Below are 24,618 nucleotides of genomic sequence, written 5' to 3'. Positions count from 1 at the left end.
GGGAGGGAGGGAGGGAGCGCTTGCTCGATAATATGCATACCTAATTAACACCTTGTGAGAAATAACCTTTGATGAGAAATCTGCAAGATTTATATGCCAAATATCCAAAGATAACGATTGTGATAGGGTTGCTTTTTAGTACTGTCATATAAAGACGAGGTAATGGATTGACTAAAAATAAGAAATAGCATCAACATAAAACACATGCATATTTGGAATAGGTTAACCATCATTTTAAGCATATGTATCTCTGGCTTTTACGGATTCCTAGTATCACACTCTCAAACACACCGCATTTGATAATTTATATAAATTAATGATACTAAAATTAAAATTAAAAAAAAATTATATGAAATAAAAAATTATCCATTACACTGGCAGAAAAGTTGTTCATTAATGAACATAACATATTTTCATCGAATAAATAAATAAGGGATAGAACACTTTTCACTACAAACTAGCTAGTTATTTGTTTTAAGATAAGACCTAGCCCATTATTTTTTGTGCTCCCCTCATAGAAATATTTACCATCCAATAATTTTATCAATGCACTATTTATTTCTACACATTAATAAGGTTTTATTCATATAATTTGTTCTAGAAGTATTAGTTTGAAATACAATAATCCTTTTTTAGGAATAATTATAAACAAAACCCACAATAATCAAACTTCTTTTTTATCGAATAGAATAATTCGACACACAGAACAATTAATTTTATCACCAAAATATGGCTATAATTTCCCATTACATCTTTTTTACATCTTTTTTATTGATGTTTTCAAGTGAATTTCTCTCTCCATACTATAATTCAGGAACTAAAAAAAAATAGAGAAAATAAACTTCTAGATTAAAATAGAAATTATCGCCAATACGGGGTAAGTCATATATTTACTCAGTTTTTTATAATTTTTACCGTAATCCAAAGCCTAATTTCTTTTAATTGGGCTATACAATGGTTGGATTGAAAGAAAAATAAGTTTGAAAATAATATATATATTCAGTTCTTTCATTATTCATGTAAGCAGAGAAACCGAACTTATGTTTTAGCTGTTTTGTTAACTTGAAAAAAATGAAAAATTATAAATATTAAAAACCATGCATATAAACATAAACAGATGAAGGTATGGATGTTAAATAGGCTGGAGGTTACTATACATGCCTCTTCATCTGTTATCACAGGGAAAAATCTGCTTCCATGTCCACTTCTCTCGATGAGAATACATGCAAATCTCCATTGACATCCATTAACAGGGAGAACAGACCCTTTGACCGCGTAAAGCCTAACTCGCCAACATGCTTTGACAGGAATTTTAGCCATTGAATCTGTCCTGTAACCAAGCATTCAGGTAGTTCTGATGAAAAATTATAATTTCGGATAATTATCTGATTTTTTTTCCCTTTACCTCCCGAAAGGGCCGATACATTTTTCTTTTGCTTGAATTCTTTGTCCAATTAAGCAATTTTGAGTAAGCCGAATTTTTACCCATCACCCCCATTAACTCTTTTTTTAAAAAAAACTAAAATACTAAAAGAAAATACACCTAACTAGCCAATTTTAAAGGTCCAAAAAGAATTACAATCCCAATATTTAAGTAGTTAATTTTAATGAAATGCAATTGCAAATCCTTCTCTTTGTTTTTAGAATGTTAGACATTTATCTGTGATTAAGTTTTAGTTTCACAATTTTATCCCTGTTAAATCCGATTCGATAGCCTATGATTTTCAAAGAAAGCAGGTAGGACCGGGATATAAGATGATGTGATGGATATAGTACGTATAATCCCTCCATGCACTTGCCAAGAACTGCTCATTATTGCTGCACCCCACATCTGCCATTGCAAAACAACTTTGACCACTGACCTGATACGGCACCAAACGAAGGCAGCAGGTAGGTGCCACCGTGATCAGATCGAATCAGACGACCCGAGGCTTGAAAGAGGCAATGGGGTTCTGATGTCTTGTAAAGAAGGAACAACCCGACAAAAACTCTGTTGACAATCCGAAGCAAGGCGCATGATTATCGCTTACTCCTAGCGTGCAAAGATGGATGGTCCACCTATTCTTAAACGTGGATTATAAGACTGCTTGGCCAACCTCGTAACATGCCAAGGCATTTGTCGGGATTTATACCCGAGCCCTATAACTGAGGCCTCATTTTCCAGACATTGATGGAAGATATACCACAACGACGGGGAAGATCCATGTATTCTTTGCCATGAGAGAATAGATCTACAACAAATGGGAATACAAATAATTTGCAAGCTCAAATTTTAAGTTCAAAGCACTTGCTCTCAGAACCACCCGTGCCGATTTGATTTTTTATTACAGCAGTACTAATATTTGACTAAAAGAACCCAAAATTTTTTTTTTCACTGCCGGTGCTGGAAATGTAATTACAAGCCTGAGTATGAAAAGAATCATCTGGCGGTTGGCTGTGCAATGGACTCGTCAAGCGCCAGGTAATTCTCGGCTCCACCCAAATCCAAAGAACCCAAGTTGAGTGAAGAATGAACAGAATTTCTCGACATTTCATCAGAGATATCTTCTCTTGCCGCTGTCACCTCCCTTTCAATTAAGATAGCATCTTGGATCTCCTTGAGAACTTCTGAAATAGATGGCCTCATGTGACCATGAGGCTGGACACACATCAAAGCTTTCTCTGCTATCTTCCACATTGACTGGATGTCATATTCACCACACAGTGAGGGATCGATGATTCCTTGGATATCCCCACTCTCAATGTGTAATTTTGCCTGTCATGCAAACATGCAGTTATTTAAGTCTTTCAACAATGATAGCAATTTCCTGAAATGAAAAGAATTAAGTTCTGAAGGAAATGAAGTAAGCTTTTCCAAATATGTTTAACTTCCATTCACTTATCGCCTTCAAATAAATGAATGATTTTAACCTCTTCCAGGAACAGACAGAAAGTGAAAAAACAAACCAAAGTAAAAAACCTATTAAAGCTTTAAAATTTCATGAAACCATTAGCATTCCCATACTATGCACTTCGTAGATATTTAGAGCTTATTGGACAACCTCGATTGAGTTATTTTCAGCCCTTTTGACCTAAGGAAAAATTATAACTCAGCATTATTTGATTGAAACTATCTGTTGACTTGTATATAAGTTATAGATTTAAGTAAAATTTTGCTTAAACAAAAGTACTTCAAAAAATTGTTCTTGATTTTGAACAAAGTTCATTGAAGAGATACAAAGACATAAAGCATGTTTATAATAATAACAAAACATATTTATTCAGCTTAAAGCATTCTGCCAAAAGTAACTTGGTGATTTCAATTATAGAGATTTTTGGATTATTACTAAAAGTCTTGCATAAGTCAGGCTAAACATGATTTTAATTTTGACTTGGTTTTTCAGATAATGATCATCAATGATAAAGTTCCCTAAGACAAGTGGTTAAAATTCCCAGCCTCTAGTCCTTGAACAATCAACCAGCTTACCCATTGTACTATATTGCGACAATTTACACCAAAGCTTTCATTAGATATGGCTTCTTGACCAGACATCAGCTCCAGGAGAATGACACCAAAACTATAAACATCACTCTTGTCTGTTAACTGTTGAGAGATGTAATACCTGTGTATCATAGAGCAGAAACTATGAATGCAAGTGATAACAGTCAAAGCACCCATGTCAGCAGAGAGTGTTTGTGTAACTCAAACAAATTCTAGACTCCAGGCTTTCACTGTAGTCATTAAAATAACTTTCTATAAGAAACACGAATGCGGCAAGTTAACAACCATGAACAAACACATCTACAGCTAAGACATTGTGAGTAACAGTGTTCAAGATACAAATGTCAAGTCTCAAACTTAAATATATCCTTAACATTTTATCTGTCTGTTGTAAGCAGGTAATTAACAAGAAGGCCACTACACTTACAATAACTCAGCATTTCAATGTTCAGAACCATCTAACAATGCAGAAGCAGCAACATAATCAATTCTCTCAGATCATACTGCTTAAATTGATATATCGTAAAACTAAATAAAAGAACCTTACTCGGGATCCAAATACCCTACGGTGCCTCGAACTATGCTAGATACGTGTGAAGCTCCATCTACCGCAAGTTTTGAAAGGCCAAAATCTGCAACCTTAGCTCTCATGTTTTTGTCAACAAGAATATTGCTGCTTTTTAAATCCCTATGGATAATGGCTGGAACACAACCTGTATGAAGATATTCAATCCCTGAACAAGCATGGAAACAAGATCAGTCCAGCACTTAAACTGCAACTCTAATTTAAGTGAGAGGCTTCACCATAGCAAAGGATAATATCTTCGGGAAAGGAAAAAAAAAATAGGCCTATCATAAACCTTTAGCAGCATCTTCAGCAATCTCAAGGCGCTTGATCCAATTAATACTTTTTCCTCGTTTTAATGGACCTGCCAAAGTGTAAGAAATGGCGAGTATCAAAATTTAAATTAGACCAATTCAAAAACACTTGAAATTACCGTAAAGATGTTCCTTAAGTGTTCCATTGTGCATGAACTCATAAACAAGCATACTCTTCCCATCTTCTTGACAATATCCAAGAAACTGTACCAGGTTTCTGTGATGTATCCTTGAAAGAAGAGTCACCTGTGCCAAATGGCAGCATAACAGTTTCAGCTCCAGCTGAAAAATATACTACCCAATACAGCTGATTCACAAACAAAATAAATTCCTAGAGAACAATATTCCTATTAGGAATATGTGCATGAAGTTTAAAAATGTATGTGTGTTTCCATGTCAGTTTTAACTCTTACATAGTTTACAAATTCAGGTCAACAATATAGAGGATTTTATCCATTTATTAACTAGGCACTTCAAACACTAGGAATGTTGGGACTTGTTAATTTCCCTTTGTCTAATACGCAATAGAAACATTTATTAAAGAATTAAGGAGCTCAACTGTGCAAGTTCTACATGTTCATGGTTTCTCGTGTATCTTACTGAATTTTTCTATGCAGCTTCAGGTATTTTGATTTACAAGAGGCTAAGTCACTCTTGTGGCAATCTTTAGGAACCTTGGTTCGAAACAAAACATCGACATTTTAATCAGAAATTCTACATCTTACAGATTCAATGGAGTTGGGGACTGAAAAAATGATTAAAGCAAAAAAGTTTTTAAGCCAAAACTGACAATGTAATCTTATTTTAAAATTACAAAATGTATTTTCAAATAGAGCTCATGATTGATGGCATCTAGTTAGAAACAAAAATACACTGTATGTTCAATGGTTAAACAATTTTAATCAGTGTATATCTATAAAAGAGTAAAATCATATTAACCTCAAAGCAGCTTCGTAAATGAGTGATAACAAACACAATTCAATATTCAAAAAGTATGAATATAAGTATCCTCACTTGCAATATTAAACGAAGGTCAGTAAAGTGAAAATTTACCTCATTTGTAAACTCTCGCTTTCCCTGGTAGGAATTGCTAGTTAGAACTTTCACTGCAATTTCCCTTCCATCTTTCATTTTTCCATAGTACACAACTCCAAAACCTCCAGAGCCTATTTTCTTCTCAAACTTTTTTGTAGCATCTTCAATCTCAAAGGTTGTGAAACAGTGAGCAGCTTCACCAGGAGCATTTCTCAAGGAAGAAACTACCCTTTGCACGGGCAGGGAATCCCGAAGTTGCTCTAGAAAAGAGAAGTTACATATGTTTTATCATCTGAGAAGTCTGGCAGGCTAGACAGAAACTTCAAATTGTTTTATAGCCATACCTTGGTCAGGGTGTCTTTTCTTTCCTTTGTGCATGAACAAGCAAGACACTATTGTAGTTATGAGAAGAACAGCAGCTCCAACTGACGAACCGATAATAATATCCATGTGCCTCCCTCTTCTGGTTCCTTCATGAAGATTAATGTTTCCAGAGTAGCTGTTGTTAAACAAGAAACAGAGTTAAATATATTTGATTAGATGCACCCAAAAAAGTGTACTCCAAAAATGTAATTGGAAGTGCAATAGCAAAGAAGTTGACATGAGACGTATAGAATCTCCATTGGTGTGAGGTAACTAGGCTACATAGGCAATAAGGAGAAGTCTCAAAGAAACTTCGGACTAGGCCTCTTGGGGTTAATCGTTATTGTGGCTAGCATGTCCTTGGATCATGATAAATGTATAAAAGCCAACTTGGAAGTCCCATGGTGGATTGCAGCACTGCAACCCCAGTTCAGCGAACCATACCGGAAAAGGATTTGAGTGGGAAGATTTCGATATTATGATAGGGTTAAAGAAAAATCCTGATTGTATGAGGTTGCCCTTCACAGACCTTACATGGAGCCTGTAACACAATTCCTGCTTCTGACTAGTCCTTTTGGGATTATGCACAGAAGTGAGTAACAGACCTTTAGATCAATCATGGCAACGCAAGCAAAAACTACAAGGGAGAAATGATAAAAGAAAATGGGACACTAAAGTATTGAAAGACTTACTGACACACAATGAATATATTAGAAGACCTCAATCAAAAAGACCAACACATTAAACAGCATGCAGTTGTTAAATAGTTACTTCAATTGACTATGGCTATGTACTTATTATGTGTAGAGATAGTCGAAGAGCTTCTCATTATTGTTGAGAAAGATGTACCGCATCTTGTACATGACTGCTAGTCTGCTACAAAATAAAATTAAACATCGTTGTCTAAATAATGAATTATTTGGCCATGATCAATAATATGCAAAATTTAGCATACTAACAAAACATATCAAAGTGGGGTGTGTGTGTGTGTGTGAGAGAGAGAGAGAGAGAGAGAGAGAGGGCGAGAGAGACTCACTTCAAAGCCACCTTTCTACTGAGACCCGATGGTATTTTTCCAGATAACAAATTATTTTGCACATATCTGCAATTATCCCATGTGTGAAGCAAATAAATTCTTTTACTATAGAGTAAAATAGAAAGAAAGAAGGAAAGAAAGAAAAAACACACAATGTGATGAATTATTTACTTAAACTTATAATTTTGTGTTTCTTTTAAGTTTTACCAAAAATAGGTTCATATAAAGAAGAAGTCGTGCCATTGCTTCCAATCATCATTCACCAGTCAAGGTAGAAATAGATATTAATTATTAAATTCCCATGAGAGATTATGCATAGTTCTTCATATAACTGACATCCAAGTTCTGATAAACTTACAGTTCCCTCAAATTTGGTAGGTTCAGTAAGGAGGATGGCAGCTCACCTGTCAACTGATTGTTCTCGAGATGACTGTCAGACATGGAGGATCATATTAGGTCAACATTTTAATAAAACTAAGATTTAAACACCGTGATTAAGAGAACCATCTTGCTTTACATGATCTCCAAGTCTGTGCATCCAGTAAAATCAGGAATAGGACCAGTCAGTGAATTTCCATCGAGCCATCTGACCATAAGACAAGTGGATAATAATGATGTGGGGGGTTTAAACTATTACAGTAGTAAGCTTGAATCTAAATCCAGCATCTAGCCAAAGGACAAGCAGCTTGAAACTTACAATTCAACTAAACCTGTCAACATCGTCAAGCCTGAAGGAACATTCCCAGACAAATTCTTGCTAGACAAAGAGCTGCCAAACAAGGTACAAGAGCTAATTTAACCAAATGAACGTACAGTTCTCTTCAAACATGGTGTGGGAATAAACTAGGACAAATGAAGGAATCATCTGTAAATGCATAAAATCAAATCACGAAAGAGATAAACCATTACAGCTTAACAATCCTTGGCCTGGCATCAGAGTTACACTGCACCCATGACCATGGAACTGGCAGGCATGGGTCACCGCCTTCTTGTGCCCAATCTTCTGTTGTGTGGGATAAAATAACGCGAGAAATAACATATCCTGCACCTCATGCAAATTCAGCATCAGATATGCTTCAATTAGGTTTCAAATTTCGCATTGATATGGGATGTGGGATATGCTTTAATTAGGTTTCAAAGTTAGCAGAACTTATGCTTCAAAATGATACAGATGCATGCAGGGCATATTGTTCCACTAACCATCTAGGGTACCGTCATTTTTCTCAAGATACTTGTGTATCTCCATAGCATTCACAAGGGGTCCCCTGGAAGAATCAGAAGTCTTCCCAAATCTAAAAGATAATACGAAGGGTAAGGACAGGTTGGTATATCCAGGTTCATAAAGACGATATTTTCCTTGAGCATTTTCTTCGATATTGACAATAGCTTTGCTCATATCAGGGTACCCTGGGAGTACCAGCCTGAATTTTCTGGACTCCTCAGGATCCAGATCTTCAATTTCAGCGAAGTATGTGACAGCCCACCCAAAACCAGGAAAACCATCCAAGTTCAACCGATATGTTAGTGATCCATTTGTGCCGACTACAGCTGTTTGCATCACTCTTTCAGGAGGCCTTTCATCAATGTTGACGTCAATAGGCATGTCAGTTGATACTTTCTTGGTACCAGCTGCAACATCAACAAGATAATTAGCTTTCTTCACAGAGTCGGACTCCCATATTCTATCGTATGGATCATCAGGATACCTGAAAACAGAACAGAGTTATGTTATTCTATAACACAAGTGCATGTGCGCACATATATATATTGGTAGTAAGATTTGTGTCTGAAAGGAAAAACTGACATAATTACTGCCATAGCGGCCACAAATTCCCAAGCAAAAGTATTTCAACCATGAGGAATGGAGGTATTTCTGTGTATCATTTAAGTTTAAATAAAGTAATGTATTTTTTCATAGTCTATCTCTCTTAAAGATTAAGCAGCTTTTGCTTGAAAAAGCATTCAGATAAATGTACATCGGTAAAAATTACAATATGTTACACCTTGAACCAGATATTTTGAGCATACCTAATTGGAGCCTCGTTATCTGCACCAAAATTGATTCTGGCTGACATACTGAGATAAAACTGGTTTTCAAATTCTGTATAATAAACTGAACCATTGAACTGTCGGAGCTCAAGGGTAGATATGAATGGCTGCCCGGTTGTAGCATTTGATAGGCATACACTCATAGAAGAACTTGAAGCCAGAAATATTAGCTCTGTAGACTCTATGGTATTAGCATCAGAAATGACAATTGTAGACCAATGAGTTGGCCCAACAGAAATGTCAAATTTTGGATAAACGTTATTGCTGTCAAAGTTACCATACAAGAAGGTTGCCCTTAAAAGGTATCTTGTTCTACTAGTGACATCCAGTCTATAACAGTACTTCCTGGAATCTGCAGGGAAATGTCTCACTGTAGTATACTGCTTCCGTGTCTCATTTGCAACTGATATGCTTGCTACTGCTCCGTAACTAAAATTAAAATCTGAAGTCCACGACAGTCCAAGATCATCAGTGAAATTTACTGGGCCCCCACAGTCCACACTCAGAAAACCTGTTTTAGTTCAAGCATAGGTTAAAAAATGTAAACATTTTCACATTGTTGTTCACGTGCAGAAACAGGATTTTCGTGTCAGAAACACAAATTAGCTGACATTGTATCAAGAATTATTGACAACATTTTCCAGGAAAAGGAAGAATGAACAATCACTATTTCACTTCCCAGGCCAAGGTGTGTGCATGCCTGCGTGCTACAGTATGTAATTCAAGTAAACAACCGCCTAAACTGATGAATCAAGCAGTTTTCAAGTATTGATTACATTTTCATTACCTTTAAGGATAAATAAAAACAAAGTAAGATTGTAGCTGGAAAGCAACCCACAAGCTGGTACAGTTCTACTATCATTCCATAGTTTACATTAACATGAAAAAAGATCATCGTTTCTAGTTTAACAATTAATATGATTAGAGACATAGAACCATCCCCAAATCCGGTAAAAAAAATGACTCAAATCACAGAAGAGTAAATCAAAATTTGACCTTTCATGTGCCAGCTACGTTGCTAGTTGTAAGATCTCCGGAAAGATGTTACCAGTAAAAAGATGCATTATATGCACACCACACTCAAAGAACTCAGCATTGTGCCTTCCAAATGGGCGGCTCACCCGATTTTGTATTAAACTCTTAATGTTTTTAAGCAATTAATGTCTCTAACGGGGGACCAAATCCCCCCAAATTTTGCTACTTTAATTAGCGTCTATTGCATTGATGGTTTGGTGAAATTTTCATATAGTAAGACGTAAATGACAATTAAAAGATTCTAGTCTTCCAGATGCGACATAGAAACAGGAAAATTTATGTCTCCCAACTATTAAATAGCTAGTTAATAATTGCTGGCTTGATCAAATAAATATTTGAATGCACTGGAAGATGAATATAATGTCAAAACTAAACCCACGTAAATTTATTTGTTTGCTACTCACTAACCAAAACATTTATATGAAAAAAAAAACCCAGAACTGTGTACTGCATAAAGAAATAAAAATTAAAAACAATGGACAATCGAAACCACAAGAAAGCTCTTTTCTTTTTTTCTTTTTCTTTTCCCTTGACCTATAGCCATATAAAAATGATGTCTTTGAACTTCATCTTCAAGAGAATCAAGAGCGATAAATCAATAATCACCAACAACGAGAAATGCGAATGTTTCGTCAAGCATGTAGGTATTATACTACATAGAGAGGGAGAGAAAGAGGTAGCACCGTACCAGGCTGAGCTGAGGAGGCGTGGACGAGGACGAAGAGAAGAAGAGAGAAAAGAAGCAGAAGCCTAGACCCCATCTTCTCTAGAGAAGCTGATTTAGATTAGAACCATAGAAATAAAAACGGTGGCAAAGGCAAAGAGGGAAACAACAGAACAAAACAATAAAAGAGAGGAGAGCCACTGACAGTCCTCTTGACAGGGATAAAAAGAAAAAGGCAGAGATTTCTTTTAATTTTTTTTATAGTACACTACACAAAAGAAAAATAAATGCTAGCGTCTGTTAGCACCAGTCTGTTTTGATTCTAGCGAGAGAGGGTGTGAATGCGAATGCGAATGCGAATGTTCTAGGGAGAGTAAGTGGTTGAGAGCCAGGAGCCTGTGGTCATAGAGTCAATCATACACCATATCGTAAGCTTATCAATGTCTCTCTGCTTCTTCTTCTTTTTCTTTTTGGCAATGGTGGCAAGTGAGGTGGAGACTGGGGAGTTGGCCATGTGGGACCCAGCAAGTGGCTTTATTTAGTTAATCCAGACTCTTGCTGGGACTTGATCAAATGGGTGGGAAATTTTGGAGGGTTATGGTGAAAGGACTAGGTTCTCTAACCAGTTAAACGAGGAGGACTTCGAGGGTCCCATGATTATTCTCTTGCCACGTCAAGTCACATCACTGTGGGTAGTTTAAGAGTTGTTTTTTAAATTGTTTTTATCTAAAAATAATAATTAAAATTTGATAAGAAACAGGCTGATCCGTCATCCCAGACGAGCCGGAACCGTTGTTATGGTTTGGACTTGAACGGATTTTGTGAAAAAGCACTGCTTGAGGTTTAGGTCACGACTCCATTTGCTGACTAATGTGGTTTCTTTCTTTCTTTCTGTCATTCATACCTGGCATGTCTTGTCTACAAGACATTATCTACTCAATTTTTATTTCTGGAGATGAGCCCTTCAAGCTTAAACGTTTCTTTGCTTAATAATTATTTGATGGACGATAACTGTGGGTGTCCAGTGACACACTTGGGATTTTCAAAAATATTCCCCACACGTATGATGTTTTGTTTGGATAGGTGCATGATACAGATTTAAATCCTGCTAATTTATTGAAATTACTTCATAGAAAAGTAATTATGATATGAGTACATTGTTTTCGAGTAAAACCAAGATAACTAATTGAGCAAAATCAAGCATACAAGGAGATATTACATAGCTATATATTTAATGTTGTGTTTTTATTGGTAATTAAGTTTCATGATTTATTTTAATTTTATTTTTTCAGGTTTTTTTGATTTCATAACTCGAGAATAGTGTTTAATGAGTTAATTTAAGTTAACTTGACTTATTTTTTTGTTATTTTTTTAATCAAAATTTTTATAAATTTTATTGTTCAATATTGGATTCGATAATGTCGATTGAGAATTGACATTCATAATTTGTTTTGATTTGCTCTCTATCGAGTTATCTCAATCTTATAATCTAAGTTGTAGATTTGGTAGGTTAGCCCTGGTTTAATCAAGTTATTTTCTTTTATTTTCTTTTCATGAGATTATCTCGGTCTCATCATCCATGTCATGGGTTTGGAGGATATCCTCATGTTATTTTTTATATTTTTTTAATTGATTTCTTTTTTTAATCTCATCCTTCAACATCAGGCTGATTGGGAATTAGACTTCATAATTTATTTCAATTTGCTTTCCATGGGGTTATCTTAGTTTTATGACTCGAGTCGCTGATTTGATAGGTTAACGCAGCTTGTTTTTTTAAGTTATTTTTTAATTAATTATTTTTTAATTTTATATTTCCACATTGAGTTGATTGGGAATTAGGTTTCATAATTTATTTTCATTTAACTTTGTATGGGGTTATCATAGTCTCATAACTTGGGTCGCGAATATAACATATTAACCTCAATTGACTCGAGTTAATTCATTATGTTCTTATCTTAACATTAAAAAATCGATTTCATCTTAAATTTTTTTTGAGGTAAATTATATTTTTACAAGTCGTTTAGATTATTTTTACACTTATAAGACCAATCAAATCATATCAAATTAACCCCCGTATAATTTAATTTTCTTCACTAAAAAAATATTAAAGTATTTGAATATTTTTTTTTATATTCTATAAAAAAATTAAACTTTACCCGCAGCATGTTACGGGTGAATTATCCAGTAAAAGTACTAAGGTAACATACAAGATTGATTGTGCACATAATGGCTCAATCACACTACTTATTAATCATTAATGCTGGTGAGAATCGTCGACTTTATGGAGAAGTGGAAATGGAAGACCATTTTTGTCAAAATTGTGAAGGTGTTAATTAGTTCCATTTTGGCAGCTCCAAGCTGTTAATGGCCGGGGATTAGATACTGTTAACATTTAACTACCTTCTTCTTCTGCCGCCGCCGCCGCCGCCGCAAAAAAAATTAAAGCCTTTTCAACGAAATCCAGTTGTTCTCGTTGGTGGGCATGGATATAATTGAACAATCCAGGTTTCAGATACAGCTAAGTTTCTATACAAAGGCAGGGTGACTTGTAAGATGGCTAAAATATGAGCCAACGGAAAAAATATAATGATTTTAAAAATGAGAAATTTTATTGATAGTACGTTTAATTATAATCAACTAATTAAAAAGTAGATATATATATACACACACACACATATATATATATATATATAACAAAATAATTATGAAAATAAATTACAATCTATAATTACTCAAAAAAAATATTTTATTTTTTGATATGCTATTTAATTTCCTCCATAATTAGTGATTGTATTGATTCAATTTCAAAATAAAATATACTACTTTGATTTCTTTTCTCAACAAAAGACTACCCAGGGAATAGGGAGGCAAGGAATATGTCAAAATGAAAATGAAAAAGAAGAAAGTTTTTCAAAGGAAAAAAAGAAAGAATCATTAGTATGTATATAACTTTGTTGGAGTCTCATATCTAAATTAGTAATGGATATATTTATAATATCAATCAATCATTTAACTACATCATTTAAAATTTAAAAAATAAAAAGAGTTAACTCAACTAGTAAAAGGTAACTCAACTGATCAGGTCTTGTGTTTACTCCTCAATAGTTACGAGTTTGAGTTCCCTCAAAGTCACTGGAGGTTTACATGGTCATTAACTTCATAGTTCGTGAGATTAATCGAGGTACGTGTAAGCTAACTCGAACACCTACGTTAATAAAAAAAAAAAAGTATTATTTGTTAATAAACCTACATCTACATATACATGACCACCAAATTATTGGTTGAGATAGTAGCGATTTCTATCCTGAAAATGGTGAAAATACAAATTCAATATCAAATAGGCCTGAGAATATCCTTAATTTAAAATAAAAACATAGGCATGACATGAACATTGATGTGGAAGTTACCCTAACCAATGCAGTGAGAAAATGATCGTAAAATAAGAGAGTGATCGTTAAAGTTGAAAAGAAGAAGATCCATTTACCTAATGAAATGCACATGCAACATTGAAAAGGATTGATAGTAACTTTCTTGTTCATGTAGTGGTATCTCATTGAAATTCAATTGCTCAAGTTTGGTGGTATTTTTTAAGGACATGGAGTTCCATAACCCTTTCAGAAAATTTATTGCTCATAAACTGTTTGATTAAATGCCCAAAAGGGATTTATTTTGAGAAATTATGAATATAATGGTAAACTTGTAAATAATCAAATATTTTTTATTGATTTTTTTTGGATAATATTAAGTGTTATTGTATGTATAAAATAAGAAGAAAACCATATTTTCTTAAATCTTGGATGAAAAACAAAAAACAAGCCAGAAAAAGTTTCTTGTAAATTTTTTTTTACCCTTCAACGTCGTAACTCTTTGCTTACTAGTGAAGCAAAAGGATTGTGTCTGATTTTTTTTAAAAATACTGTTCTTCGTAACTGGCTGTGTATTTTTATATATTTGAATAAAATCATTAATATTTAAACAAGCTCATGTTAATTAAAACAACCTAACAGTCCAAAAGGAAAAGCCACTGCTGTTGAAGGAGACACAGCAGCACAGGCACTAACTACTCTTACCTGTGATGAATTTGATTGTCTAGCAAGGGTTTCTGTATAGCATTCGAGATTAGCTTTATAGTTCGTGGCGTTCAAAATGATTTGATATTAATCCACTAAATTAAAGACAAACTTCTTCTTATGGAAATATTTAAGGAGAATTTGATAGTTTTACATGGACAAATTGAGAAAATGAAATACGACATCGGCAAAACATGAGGATCCAATAATGGGATGGAGAGATTTTTTTTGTTTGTTTTTGTATTTTAAAACTATTTTTAAAAAATTTTAAATTTATTTTATTTTTTTCTTTATTTTAAATTAATATTTTTTTAATATTTTTAGATCATTTTGATGTGTTAATATCAAAAATAATTTTTTAAAAAATATTATTTTAATATATTTTTAAGTAAAAAATATTTTAAAAAAACAATTACAACCACACTTTTAAACAATTCTAATTCCATGTAATTTCTATCCTCCTAACTTAAGTGATGAACAGTTTCTATCTTTATAATGGTCCATTGACTCATCATTTTCTTTAAAAACAGCCTTAAAAACCGAGTCAAAATAGAAAAACGTTTTCACCCTTTTCTTCCCCGCAGCATCTTGTGTATATCCAGCCATTTGGTCTGGGTGGAAACTTCAGCTCTGAATTTGTCATTACTATCTTGTTTTACCTTTGAAATGGATCTCTATAATCGATCTGTCCCAGAATGCAAGTTGTTTTAAGCAAAAAGAGAGTTTGTGATTCATCATCCATGGTGGTCTCAAAAGGGAAACCCATATCGATCCCCGTACCGTTCATTGTTTATTTATTACTTTAGCAAACTTTCAACAAGATTGGTGCCTCAAGGCCTACCTTTTATCAAAGAATAGCTTTGTCCTGGCTTTACAAAAAGAAGCACAGATCTCTCTTCATTTTTTTAATGCCCTTGAGTGCCTTTTTCCTCACCATCTAGGCTTTGGGATCATGGAATCAAACGTTACAGGTGGGTTTTCTCAAGCTTGTTTGGAGCACGTACTCGTCTTTTTCTATGACAATAATCTACACGGTCAACTTTTCTTAATGCGCAAGTATTTGAAGAGCTGACGAACACCATGGTTCTGAGAAAGAAACAACGTGAAGGTACCAACCAGCTCATCATATGTATTGTATGCCAACCATATATCCATTTCCCAAGAATTGGGTTTTGCGCGTACCTGGCCCAGCACATAATTTTTTTTATCTTGTCTCTTTGGAGATAGCTGAAGGTCCATCTCATGAAGTAGATAAATGCCTTGTGAATGGGGTTATTTAAAAAGAAAAAAGCAATTATGCAAAATTTGAAATTAAAAAAAAATTAGAGAATTGAGTCATTGAGTCGACCGGTTTAATAACCTTAACTAATTTAATAATATTTTTTAAAACCTGTTGAATATTTTTTTCGGGCTAAGTTGATTTGTGTAACCTTGGTCAACTCACTCGATCTATGACTCAGAATTTGCCCGGAGTTGACCCCTGAATCGGGTTTAAAAAACTACGATTAAAAAAATTAAGATCAAATTTGGCATGAAAATACAAAAAAATAAGGGATGAATAAAAAAAATCAATTAAAAAAATAAATGAAACCAAAAGAAATTATAATGAAAAGAATGGTGACCAAATTATATATATAAAAAATCAGGTATGAAATTGAAAAGAAAATCAATTAGAAGAAGAGTGAAAAACAAAATAAATATTAATTAAAAAAAAGGACCGAATCTGATATAAAAATAAAATAAAATGATAAAGGATGAAATTGAAAAAAAATTATAAATGTTTTTTAAAACAAATATAAAACAATAAAAAAAAACAAGGACCACAATTGAAATAATACAAAAAATTAGAATATTTTTGAACTTTAGATGGGTGGAGGAGAGAGAAAAGAGGGTGGAGAAAAAATAATCTAGTCATCGCCTAACTACGGAGATGCTGACAACACACGTCGGTTAGGAAGAAGCGTCGCCCCGAGACACTTCTCATGAGATAATAGTTAAGTATTTTTAAAGATCGAAGGAGACGTTACACGCCGCCAAAATAGTGTGAACATCCTCCACATCCTTCATTGTGCTAAAAAAAAAACAAAAAAAAATCTCTTTCCCAAAGCAAACTGAAATACTGCTTCAAAGGGTATTTTAGATTTTACATGATGCAATCCAGAAGAAAAGACATACATACCCTTATCAATTCTACATTACCAAATATATTTAATGGAAAAGTAAAAAATACCTCTAAAGAACAATTTGGTAAATTTACCATGAGAATCCAAAGTAGTGAATAATGAGGAAACACTGATTTTTTTTAGTATGTTTTTTGTGATGAGTTCGTTATTAAAGGCAGGTCCTGAAATGATATTCCATGTCAATTCCAGGAAATTCACTGGTGTTGTTTATGATTTATCAGTAGCATGACTTTGTGTGTTTTATGGACATGTGATATTTCCAAATTAACTTTTGTAACTAAAATTAAATAGCCTCTCCGGTCCAATCAAATGCTGGCAATGCTAAGTGACTTATGACATATTATTAACACTAATAAACTAACATATTAATAAAGAAACAAAAAAGTAAATTAGATCACACTCCCAGTTAACCATTTATTTACTGTGTATTTTTTCCAAAATTTTACGTTTTGGTCCCATAATTTGTACAGTTTATAGTTCGGTCATTATAATTTATTTGTTTTTTTAATTTCATCATTTGCAGTTATATTTTCATGGTTCTATGCATTAAAATATGTTTAGAGTTGTTTTTTTCCAGGTTGCCTTATGTGTTGTTAGTTGTTCTGGAATTAAATTAATGATCAATTATAGTTTTAGCTTTTTGTTTTTTCTTAAAAAATATTAAGAGATTAGGGACTAAATTTGACATAAAAGAAAAAACAAAGCCCTTTTCCATAATAGAAGTTCAAAAGTTCCACCTTTAAGTTCTAATTTTTGCATATTTCATCTATATTCTTTTAATTTATCATGTTTTTGTCATAAATTTTATTTTTATTACATTTCAATTTCATCATTTGCAGTTATATTTTCATGGTTCTATTCATTAAAATATGTTTAGAGGTTTTTTTTCCAGGTTGCCTTATGTGTTGTTAGTTGTTTGTTCTAGAATTAAATTAATGATCAATTATAATTTTAGCTTTTTGTTTTTTCTTAAAAAATATTAAGAGATTAGGGACCAAATTTGACATAAAAAAAAATAAAGCCCTTTTTCATAATAGAAGTTCAAAAGTTCCACCCTTAAGTTTTATTTTTTGCATATTTCATCTATATTTTTTTAATTTATTATATTTTTATCATAAATTTTATTTTTATTACGTTTCAATTGAAATATGAAGTATTTGAAAAATTTTAATAGAAAAAAAGTTCTTCGACAGTCAAATTCCAACCACTAAAAATTTTAATTTTGTTGTTTATAAATTTAACTTTAAGAAAAAAACTACGATAGTTATGATAGAAAAAAATAAATTATACCTCAAAAAAGTTAAGATTTTGAGTTCTCAATGATTAGAATGTTTTGTTGCTATAACTGGGTTTTTAAATATCTATATAATTGTTTTTCATATTGTGTGAAAACAAAGAAGTTCTAACTGGGTTTTTGGGTAAAAACTTCGACACCAATTTTTCAATGCTGCTCCGGTGACGGTGCAAAGAAATGTCATGTCGTCCATTAAATTAAAAAAAAAAAAAAAGGCGAACGCTTTTTTCCGAGAAGAATCAGCTAGTGAAACCATTTTGGACTTCTCCCCCAACATGGCTTTCAGGCCCAATAACAGTTGTATTTTTGGGCCATGCATAGAGGCCTATTATTTCAACTAAGCTAGCCTGATCCTTATTTTTATAACGGCCCTTTATTTTGTTTGTTTAATTGTTTTTTTTTTATTATAAAGACTATTGAAAGGATATTCAAATAATTATCTCATTATATCATTTTTTTTTTCAAATAATATTAGCAATTACTTTTTGAATAATTATATATTAACCTAATATGTAAATACTTACTCGTGAATATTCAAAAGAAATATTTAATAAGAATAAAAATAAATTTTAAAAAGCTTTTGGCAGTATCGAGCAGCCAAATCGCCAGGGAACCATCTAAATTAACAAGCAAAATTGTTATTCATTCGTCAGGAAGCAGCTATCTCGATGTGTGATGGAGTGAATCTATACCAGTCTTCTTCACAATTTGCGAGACATGTCGTTCCTACCAAGCCAGAAGAACCAACCTCTAAACTGAGAGAATCTAGCGATCACGAGCTACCAGAATATATGCACGGATTTTTAAAGTTGAGATCATGAATTCTCAGGACAGCAGGCAAAAATAATAGATGAAACAACCTATGCATACCACTGACTAGATCAGGTAATAAATCCACTAATCACTATGTCTTTTATTATTATTTATTATTTATCTTCCCTGCCATGGCTAAAAAATTAGGCTTTTCCCGCAAGTGAGGCCGGATGCTCTCTGACCTCCTGTTGGGAAGTGCGGTATGTTTTTTTTTTTGTTTAAAATTATTTTTAAAAGTTCAGGATGCTAGATGAGGAAGGAAATGGTTTCCGGTGAGCAGAAAAACCAGCCCTGCCCATGCCTAGAAGGCTAGAACCCTATAATTATCATTTCAGCTGCCGAACACCAAGCACAAGTCTGGCTAGTATGAAAACCATCTGTGTAAGCAATTGCAAATTTATAATCCATGGATGGAAACTTACCACCATTTATTGGCCGCACCATAAGACTGGCTGGTATGACAACCTTTACAATTCCATCTCCAAGCACTACATAAAAGGCAGCTCGCTTACGTTTATATTACAACACACTGAAACATACAAATACGGACCACCATAGCCATTTTCATATATTCTTGTCTTATCTGATCTAAGAACATAACCATGAAAATAGACAAACCTCCAGCAATTAGACACACAACAGCAGCTTCATGAGCCTAGTCCCAGTCCCTCACTAAGAATCAGCATATCTGAAATGCAATTGCAGCAGTGGACAAATTTAGGAGAAGATCAGAGACACCAAAACTACATGGACAAGGTAACTGGTTAAAGAGAGACAGAATTGAAAGTTGCTTTTTTGCTTACCCAAGCTCCGACAGCTTCAAATGAGCTTCTGAATAATCTGCAAAGAAGGCATCCTCATCCTGAAACAATGCCACCACCGTGTCAAAGCTTGATAATTACACTTTAGGACCAGATTATTGTCAAGTTGATAGGATGAAATTTCCATCTAATGCAACTTTTGAAAATTTATAAGCTAATATCTAGAAGAAATGACCAGACACTCACTTCAGCATAGTTTTCAACAAGGGGACGGAAGACTGGATCCTCCAGAAGAGTTTTGTCTGATGGAAGCTGGATAAGACCTTCTTTCTCTCCACTGAGGAGTTCCCTGCTCAACAGAATCAAAATTTGCATCAGTTACTTGATTGCATCCTGTTTTCTGAACGACAGATTTGTTATTAGATTGTGGGGATAACAGCGAGACAATCACATACTGGCAAAATCAAGCATTAAGATCTGAATTCCAGACAGAATTATGTCAAGAAAGAACATCTCTGGAAAGAACATCTCTGGAGCTGAATGTGTCTTACTTGAAATAGGAGTTGTCGAAAACAAGTGGGTTGGGGGTCCAGGGTCCCTCGAATCCAGAACGCTCCTTATGGCACCTCCCCTGTAAATATATGTGCAAACACCAATAGTACACATCAACAAAAAAGAATAAGAAGAAAGTTCTGTACTTAATTCCATGTTTGTGAACAGACCAGAGTGTGACCACCGGATAGGGCAACAATATCTGTGTCACTGAGACCCATGTGGCCAAATACATCCCTTAAATGGTCTGAACCTGAAGTGACAGAAAAAGATCATGAAATTCATTTGAAACATAATTATAATATTATAATGACTTCCTTCAGTTTTCATCTAGGACAAACCTTTGGTTGCATCAGGCAAGCGACCTTCTGGAGGTGGATCAGACTTGTCCTGAACAAATGCAAGGTTGATTAGTACTACCCTAAAAACTGAAGCATGAATTCTGAAAAGGCAGCTGATAACATCAACAAGAGCAAAATGCCACAATGGTCGTTAGAGACAGTTGTCAGAATTTGCATTAATATATATGGTTTCTTTCTGGCATACCATTCCTATTTCTACAACTCTACGAATATTCATATCATACTGCTCTAAGAACAGAAAAAACAAAAACAAAAACAAACTTGAAAATATACTGCATTTTGCAATCATATCCCAACCAATAATAAGCTCTTCTTCGATCTGAACAGCCGTCCACATCCCATCAAAGCCACATAAGCAATGAAGGAAAAGTGCTGAACTAATTCCAGGTATCAGGAACTACAGTCAATGGCTTTTAAATAGATTGTATCTAATTGTGCCATATGACCTCACATTTCGCTCCAATTATGAGCAAACATCTTTAATCGATCACAGTACAAGGAATCCATATCATTATTGTCCAACCCCTTCTCTCTAACACATTTGGCCTGTCACCACCTAGCATAATGAACCATGTTCAAGCTAACTAATTCATAAAAGGAGTTGAAGGAAACTCAACTGGGCAGAGCTTGCACTATTTAGTACGAGCTAAACTCAACCTAATCTTTAGTGGGAGCAAACAAGTACAACTAGCAATCTTTACCATATAAGGACTATACCATGCACATCATCTATTTTCAAGTCCACAATCAGCACTGCACGATGTTTCACAAATAAAAATCATTTCACACTACTCACTTTCCCTCCCAAACATTTAGGCGTTTGGTAAACTCAGAACCAATCGATTTTCCTTGATAACAAGGACTGATATCAGTAAGCCACTAAATTATATCTGTCCATTGAATTCAAACTTGGAAACTCATCCAAAAACAAAAGCGCATGCATTGCAGGTTAGTCCTATAATGCAGCAGTGGGAGCAAAGCTCTTAAATCCAGAGCATTTCCTCCTCCATAGAATTTCCTTTGTGGTGTACCATACAAAGAACAGACTTCATTAGCTGCATCCTGAATGACCTACAAAGTAATCAAACTCTACCAAACTTATTGCATTACTATGAGTTCAAATATATGATCTTCAGATCAAATTGAAAACCATCAGACCACCAAAAGATCCTTGTGCGCATATCTAGAGCTTGATCCTATTAAACTGATCAAGATATATGAACTTTGGACATAGTTTTTTTTTTCTAGATAAAAAGAACATCAATAACAGGCACAAAACAAAGCGGAAAAACACGAATGACAAAGAACAGATGAAGAATAAATTATTAAGCGACGATCTAATCACTTAACTGGTCTCCCAGGGTGAAAAGGAATCTCAGGCCCTCCTGTAACTTCAACAGCAACAACACCAGCTAACTGCACGGAAAATCAAACACACACATACAAAAACCTCAATCATAAATAAATCAAGAAAAAGAAAACATAATTATTAATTTATAAATCAAATAAAGGCACGGCAAACATTACTTGGTAGAAGTCAGCATAAGACAAGATGGGGAATTGTTCTTTGATGGGTTCCAAAAGCCTGATAGCAATATCAAGACCATTGTTAGCTTAGCTCCATGAGCAAGCTCATCTGGGTGTCTGATCGTCCCGAACGGTCCTCCTGTCTTTGTATGGATATCAAACGTACCAGCAGAATGCCATCTACATCAACAAAAACAAAAACACACACACATATATAGAACCCCATACATACTTCAATCACTACCACTCACTCCTCTCAAACTCTCCAAAAAAAAATCAGATAGAAAAACAGAGATATCCGTACGCTAATCTGAGCATGAGAGGAGCGCAATGTTTTTCAGCGATGAGGCCTCTGAGTTTCCTCTTGCATTTCTCCACTGCTTTCTGATACTCTTCACTCACTGTAGGGTAGCTCTTGCCCATGATGAAAATGGTGGCCTCTTTCTCTCTTTCTACCTTACAAACTGGAAACCAGAGCTGAAGTGAACTAACGAGTTATAATAATTTTCTGGTCTTCCATCCAACCTTTCTGGTCGTCGGACTTTTCTGTCAGATAATTGGTCGCGTGGTTGTGCTTTGGCCGGCTATCTTTGAACGGCTCAGATCATGCTGGAATAAATGACAGGCACATGATTTGAAAATAAACTACCAATCAAATATCGCCACGTGTGGAACAGAATGACGCAAGTGCTCATCTGTCTTCTTTTTTTTTAGACTATTGTGGTTTCGATTGAAAAACATTCCTGGGTCATCTCAGTGACTTCGGAACCGTGCCCTCCTTTTTTTTTTTTTTCTTAAATATATATAAACAAGAAGTCCATACATTGCGAGTTTATAAAACAAATATATTTAATAATATTATAATTATAAATCATTATTATAATTATAAATCAGTAAAGTAATAAAAATTAAATTTATAATAAAACTAATATTTTATAATAGAAAAAAAAAAGTTGTGTTGGTGATAAAAAATTTAGAGACTGAATAAAATGATTTATAGCAATCCACAGTATTTTATGAGAAAAGATAGAGTGATTTCGCCACATAATTTAACTTTTCTATTAATAAAAAACAAAAAAAAATATAAAGCTAAATTCTCAATACTATAGCAATCCACAGTAACATGTAACGAAAACTACAGTACTTTTAATACATGTTTTAGCTTTATATATAATGATTTTTTGTTTCCTGAAATTATTGTTTTTAACTATATGAGATAAATAATAACAAAGTCCAGTTCAATTAAAAAGAAAATAAATCTCACCAAACTTGTAAACCGGAACAGCTTGGGTTACCCTAACAAATAGATAAACCATTTTAACCTTGTAAAAAGGCAAAATGAAAAGAAATAAATTACAAAACTTATTTTTCAATTACATCAATATTATAAAAAATTAAAAAATCATAACAAAATTTTAAAAAAAGTGAAGAAAAAGAAGAAAAAGTAATACATTGTGAGTAAAAAAAATTACAAAGCAAAATTTTTAACCAGCTTAATATTAAAAAAAATTGATAAATATAATTTTAGGAAAAAACCAAAAAAAAAGGGAAAGTGCTGTAGGAAAAAAAAATAATATACTATAAGTGAGAAAAAAAAAGTGAAAAAAAAGAAGAAAAAGTGTAAAAACAAAAGTGAAAAAGAAAGAAATACACTGTGGATTACTATTGTAATCCACAGGGCTTTGGGTGTGGGTGAACAGTGAATTCCCCACACCCTTTAGCTTATTTTAAAAATATATTATTTTTTATATTTTTCAAAAAATAAATTAATATTAAATACAATATTTTTTCATTTATAAAAGAAAAATTATTTTATCAATTTTTTAAATTTATATTGAAAAACATATTTTAAGAATTTCTCCATGATTTATTTTGCAAGTTTCCTACTGTTTTTTAAATGAAAAACAAAACATGAACAATTTTTTTTTTAATTTTATATAAAAGCACATTTTAGCAATGTAAGATATTAAAATTATTTTTTTATATATTTTTATATTGAATTAGCGTCATAAATTTAATTTTTATTATAAATATAATATAGTTTTATTTGTTAATAATATAATTTTTTCATGATAATTTTGAATAAAATAAAATTAATATTCTATAATTAGATTAACCCAAATACAACAAGTTGTTCTATAATTAGATTATACCAAATACAAAACAAAAAAGAATGGTTTTAGTTTTTTATAAAAAAATACTTGTAATCTTTATGTTTTTTTAATGAAAATTTTTTTTCCTCATTCTTAACAAATGAACACATTTTCTAATTTTTTATTAAAAAAAATAAAAACTAAAAAAGGAAAACGAAACTAGAAATAAAAATAGAAAATATTTTTTAATTAGGAAACACACCCTATTGTTTTTGTTTTGGATGATTATATTGTTTGTTCTCATAATTGTATTTTCATTGTATTAATTAAATATGAATCATACAATTTATAGGATACAAATTTATATCAACATAGAAAACTAAATATACAAGGAAATCTGAAAATAAATTACAGGAATCAT

At 33.2% G+C, this 24,618-nt stretch overlaps 1 protein-coding gene and 1 pseudogene across 2 annotated transcripts; both read right to left on the bottom strand.

The window, feature by feature from the left end:
• Nucleotides 1-2,180: 2,180 nt before the first annotated feature.
• On the bottom strand, nucleotides 2,181-10,957 carry LOC133689859 (probable LRR receptor-like serine/threonine-protein kinase At1g67720). 2 transcript variants are annotated; one of them, XM_062109933.1, is made up of 15 exons: nucleotides 10,567-10,950; nucleotides 8,823-9,354; nucleotides 7,995-8,500; nucleotides 7,704-7,836; nucleotides 7,492-7,563; nucleotides 7,312-7,380; nucleotides 7,153-7,224; nucleotides 6,795-6,860; nucleotides 5,740-5,894; nucleotides 5,414-5,655; nucleotides 4,480-4,606; nucleotides 4,342-4,410; nucleotides 4,029-4,215; nucleotides 3,467-3,602; nucleotides 2,181-2,755 (listed from the first exon to the last, which is right to left on the bottom strand). In XM_062109933.1, exons 1-15 carry the CDS (start codon nucleotides 10,637-10,639, stop codon nucleotides 2,420-2,422), a joined length of 2,775 nt encoding a protein of 924 aa, XP_061965917.1. In that variant the 5' UTR covers nucleotides 10,640-10,950; the 3' UTR covers nucleotides 2,181-2,419. The 2 variants fall into 2 exon arrangements, with proteins under 2 accessions (XP_061965917.1, XP_061965918.1); XM_062109934.1 differs by lacking the exon at nucleotides 2,181-2,755 and having other exon boundaries at nucleotides 3,573-3,711; nucleotides 10,567-10,957.
• Nucleotides 10,958-19,284: 8,327 nt separating this feature from the next.
• Nucleotides 19,285-22,699, bottom strand: LOC133690157 (L-ascorbate peroxidase 2, cytosolic-like; annotated as a pseudogene).
• Nucleotides 22,700-24,618: the final 1,919 nt, after the last annotated feature.

This window comes from Populus nigra, chromosome 3 (assembly GCF_951802175.1).
Source record: "Populus nigra chromosome 3, ddPopNigr1.1, whole genome shotgun sequence".
In the NCBI taxonomy this organism is placed as follows: Eukaryota; Viridiplantae; Streptophyta; class Magnoliopsida; order Malpighiales; family Salicaceae; genus Populus; species Populus nigra.
Note: the sequence above shows the minus strand (reverse complement) of the source record. Positions and strands in the feature narration are given on the sequence as shown.

Bases quoted from the DNA above. Each gene is read 5' to 3' on its own strand.
- LOC133689859 (XM_062109933.1), bottom strand. From the start codon at position 10,639: ATGGGGTCTAGGCTTCTGCTTCTTTTCTCTCTTCTTCTCTTCGTCCTC. The intron at 7,564-7,703 runs GTAATGGTTTAT...CTTGTTTGGCAG, and splicing joins AGGCCAAGGATTGTTAAGCT to CTCTTTGTCTAGCAAGAATT. The intron at 5,656-5,739 runs GTATGGCTATAA...TCTCTTTTCTAG, and splicing joins GAAAAGACACCCTGACCAAG to AGCAACTTCGGGATTCCCTG.